General features: G+C 36.2%; 1 protein-coding gene across 2 annotated transcripts in view; it reads left to right on the top strand.

Annotated features, from left to right (window-relative positions):
* kcnc4 (potassium voltage-gated channel, Shaw-related subfamily, member 4) overlaps positions 1-3,167 on the top strand; it is a 30,730-nt gene extending 27,563 nt beyond the window's left edge. The window contains exon 4 of one of the 2 annotated variants that reach the window (XM_015030933.1): positions 667-3,167. In XM_015030933.1, coding sequence (XP_014886419.1) covers positions 667-731 — 65 coding nt within the window. In that variant the 3' untranslated portion in view covers positions 732-3,167. Of the gene's footprint in view, positions 1-663 lie in introns of both variants that reach the window. The other variant, XM_015030932.1, reaches the window with a different exon arrangement.
* The last annotated feature ends 937 nt before the right edge of the window (positions 3,168-4,104 follow it).

Raw genomic sequence — 4,104 nt, 5'->3', positions numbered from 1 at the left:
TTATATGCGAAAAGCTAATTATTCAATTGAATTATTTTCATTTCATTGCATTAATTGGATTGGATGGTGGCTGATTATTTTGATGCCAGGACTGAATGAGCCCTCTAAGTGTTTTCTATGGAACATTTTGTTCTGGTCTGTCACAAAACTAGAGATTTTAATGCAATCCAACTAATACCGGGTTGTTCAAGTAGGTGAAGAAATTGCACTGCAAAAACACAAAATCAAAGTATTTTTGGTCTAGTTTCTAGTGCAAACATCAAAATACACCTAAAATGACACAAGATGTAGGAGCATATTTTAAGTAAATAATTCCCTATTTTTCATTTTAAATGTACTTGTTACCCTAGTAAATTATTTATCTTATAACAAGACATTTTTCCCATCTACAAGTGAAATGATATGCCAGTGGAACTAACACTTTGTCATCAGTATTGAGGAATTATTGAGTTAAAACAAGCTCCAATATCTTGCTGAAAAGTTACTTGTGACATGTTTTTTTCTTATTTCAAGAGTACTAACATGATTGCACTAGAGCAGTCACTCAGTTCATAAAGTGAAACTCAAATTATATAAATTCCTTTACACATTAAGTCATTTTCTCTTGTGCAGAATCAAATACCTTTTGTTGTTGTTCATCTCTACGTTTGCGTTTCTCCACAGAAGGCTGTAAAGATATTCTCGGTACCAGTGGAAACTACACCCAGCCGGAGGTCACCACTCTGACCTAACGAAGGAGGAGCAAGCGTGAAGTCTGCCGTCCAATCCCTGCTGTCGAAATAAACCGCAGAGCCACATGTTGTACATCAAGATGAATCGTTTTTGTTTCCTCCTGTAACATATCTGATAAAACTTTAGATATGTACAGTCATATTTGCGAAGGACTTTGCATGTATTGCATGATCTAACACAGTACTAGAGTTATACCAGATTCACTCACAATGAACTGGTCAATATAGCTCCTTTCAAGGGCACTGAAGCCATTTATTTCTGTCAGTTTATGTGCTACAGGCTCATAAAAGACAGTTCCCCCTGAAAAGGAAATGGTTCTATTTCCTTTTTCACAGCTCAAAGTGGTAAAACCCTAAATTTTACTATTCCTGTTGCGAGAATCATTTTTCCTCCAGTAGAGCAGCATTACGCAGTAAAAAAACAGAATCGCAGTTAAAGAAAGAGGAAAATAGAAAGCACTAAAGCTATGTAAGCACTTTTGTTCTTCTTCTTTCAGCATGGCAATGCATCTAATTCTAAAATGTAATATTATATAAATAAATGAAGTAAGAGATCAGCTGGCTGCTAACTAACTAACTAATTTAGGTCTTAAACTCCAAGCAAGAAACATAGTAAAAACTTTGATTTTGTTTAAAATAATTTACAGTCCAAACAAAAACTGTCCTCAGAGTGACTGGTGTTTATTAGTTTGTGATATGTAGTAAAAGCTTTTTTTTTTTTTTTTCATTTATATAGGTAGTCACTGGGATTACAACATTTATAGAAATATGAGCACACACACCTATCACAGGGATATTGTGTCTTATTCATTTTGGATTTTTAATTATTTATTTGAACTGTTAAGTTTTCCTAGTGGAGTGATGACACAACATGCAACTTTAGTTATTTCTAAAAACAAGAATTAGGAGCACAACTATACGTTTATTGTGGATTTTCTATCCACCAAGAGTCAAAAATAATATGAGCAGCTCTGATACGTACATGCAGCACATCTAATATTTGGTCTTTTAGCAGATACGTCGACCATTTCTGTATCCATCAACAAGCTTCTGGTTCCTTTCTGGTACAGAATCAGATTTTAACTTTTTTTTACTGGCTTGAGGTTGAAGGTTTTAAAGGAGTCATTTCCGAAGTTTAAACTTTGACACAGTTAAGTTTTCCCAAGATAATATTAGACTTGACAACAATGTTGTTGAAAATTTCAGAGTTATTTTTAAAGGTAGACTCAATACCCGGACACAAAATGAAAATACTAATATTATTCCTTATAAGAATCAAGGCAGGATATCCAGCCAGAAACACTTTATGCCTGTTGATGGCTTCAAAAAGTGGAGGCATTTATCTGAAACTTAGCCCTGATTATTGAACCAAATCATTGGAATTGTATGTTGTCTTATCATTTCACAGTTCAAAATAATTCAATAAAAGCCTAAAATGATACAATGTGCATGCCGGTGATGGGTTTGAACAGAACCGTAGGTGTTATTAAGACACCTTTGAGCATAGATTATCATATTTTCCACTGTTTGCCTTCTGCTGTGTCACTGCCTTCTAATACTGCAGAATGTGCAGATCTGTCTGTCTGGAACAGCCCAGAAGCAATGCTGCTTAAGCAACATGTTGACTTGTAAATGTTTATAAATTAGGACAGTTTGACAGAAGCTGGAGAAAATAAGTCGACGGAGCAGTATTGTCTGTTTATCATATTAGTTCAGTGCAGTCGATGCATCGTTACTGGTTGACTCTGGACCAAAAATGCAGACTCTATTAGATTAAGTGGTAGATTTTCTGTACGTGCTGGTAAAAATACATACGGTACAACGCCATTGGTTCCACTCGTGCCTCATGGTGAGTAATGGAGTTTAGATGTCCGTAATGTAATCAGCTTTTGTTTCCCGCTGCCTCCAAGCCCAGAAGCAGCAGGAAAATGATTTCTTTACACGTGTTTATAATGTATTCCTCATGCTCTACCATAGTGGCCTTATGTTTAATAAAGCAAAAGGGAAATTAATTTATGTCCTTAAACTATTTCTATACTGACGCCGATGTCTGTAACGTATAAGCAGCTGTAAGTATGTAGCACAGTACAAACATGATAGATGTTTAATTACCTGTAAAGTCTGTTTATGCATCATAAAATAGCTGTTAACCAACAATGAGAAATCATTATTTTGAATATTCACCTTTTTACTTTTACTTTCTGTAGTTCCTGTTGTACATATTCAACGTTATCAGACAAGCACACTGCACATCTGTTCAATATTTGGCCTGAACTGATCATAAAGGTAACTGTGGTGAATTTTAGCCCAGTTTAGCTGTCAGGTGTGTGTGTGTGTGTGTGTGTGCGTGTGTGTGTGGGAGGGAGTGTGTGATGTTATACCTCCAAGGCATGTATTTCTATGCAGAAATTCAAATAAAACCCATTTCCTCCCCCCGGTGTTGAAGATACGTTGGTGTCGTTTCTGTTTTTGTTCCTCATTAGCACAGGAGTTTATCATCAGCGTTATCTGCTGTGCAGCTATTTATAAATGAACCAGCAGACGGCTCGTAGCGCCTGCTCGGAGCGCTGCAGTGGCAGTCACAGCTGCGCCTCCTGCTCTCTGCTGCCTCCCTGATTATGTAGCAAAAGGTGTAGATGGCACGCAGATCACATCTCCATGGAGATCAGACATGACAGGCAGCACTAATTAACGCTCGGCTACACGCGTCCCTTTCTCTCACTGCTGTTTATCACATGCAAATAAACGCTTCCTGCATGCTCTGGTTCGCTCAGACGGTTCGCAGGCAAAATTATCAGAGGACTGGCTCCTTAATGAAAAGGTTTGATGTTCAGGGATGCAATGTGGCGCTGAGATGGAGGAAAATGATCAACAAATAGTTTTTAGGAGCTTTATATGAACTTAGCCCAGAAACCAAGATGACAAACAGAGGATTAATCTCTGTTGGTGTAATTTTGGCTCCAATAAAGTGTAACTTGAATTTTTATACAGACATCCTGGTGAGCTTTATGAACACGCACATCAATAATTGATCAATAATTTGCAGAATTCGGTTTCCGGTTGAAAATATTTACCTCTCTACTTGAAGAATATCATCTTTTAATATCATTATATTTACACTCAGTTATAGAGATATACAGAAGATGAAAGGACACTAACTATTTGAGACGTAATAAATTATTTCTATTTGCTAAATGCCAGAATAACCCAAAGGAGGTATAAAATCAGTCCAAATGTATGGCCAACCAAAACTGACATAATTAAAAATAAAAGCAGAAATCTATATTTTTTGTCTTTCCTTAAGCATATGTTTAAGGCAAGGGGAAAAAATGTTTTTTTTAATTAAAATGAACATTTTAATTTTTAATTATGT

The sequence above is a fragment of the Poecilia latipinna genome, unplaced genomic scaffold (genome assembly GCF_001443285.1).
Source record: "Poecilia latipinna isolate Pla-1442-1.1 unplaced genomic scaffold, P_latipinna-1.0 Scaffold196, whole genome shotgun sequence".
In the NCBI taxonomy this organism is placed as follows: domain Eukaryota; kingdom Metazoa; phylum Chordata; class Actinopteri; order Cyprinodontiformes; family Poeciliidae; genus Poecilia; species Poecilia latipinna.
The sequence above is the reverse complement of the archived record's forward strand: the minus strand, read 5'-3'. Positions and strand labels throughout refer to the sequence as shown.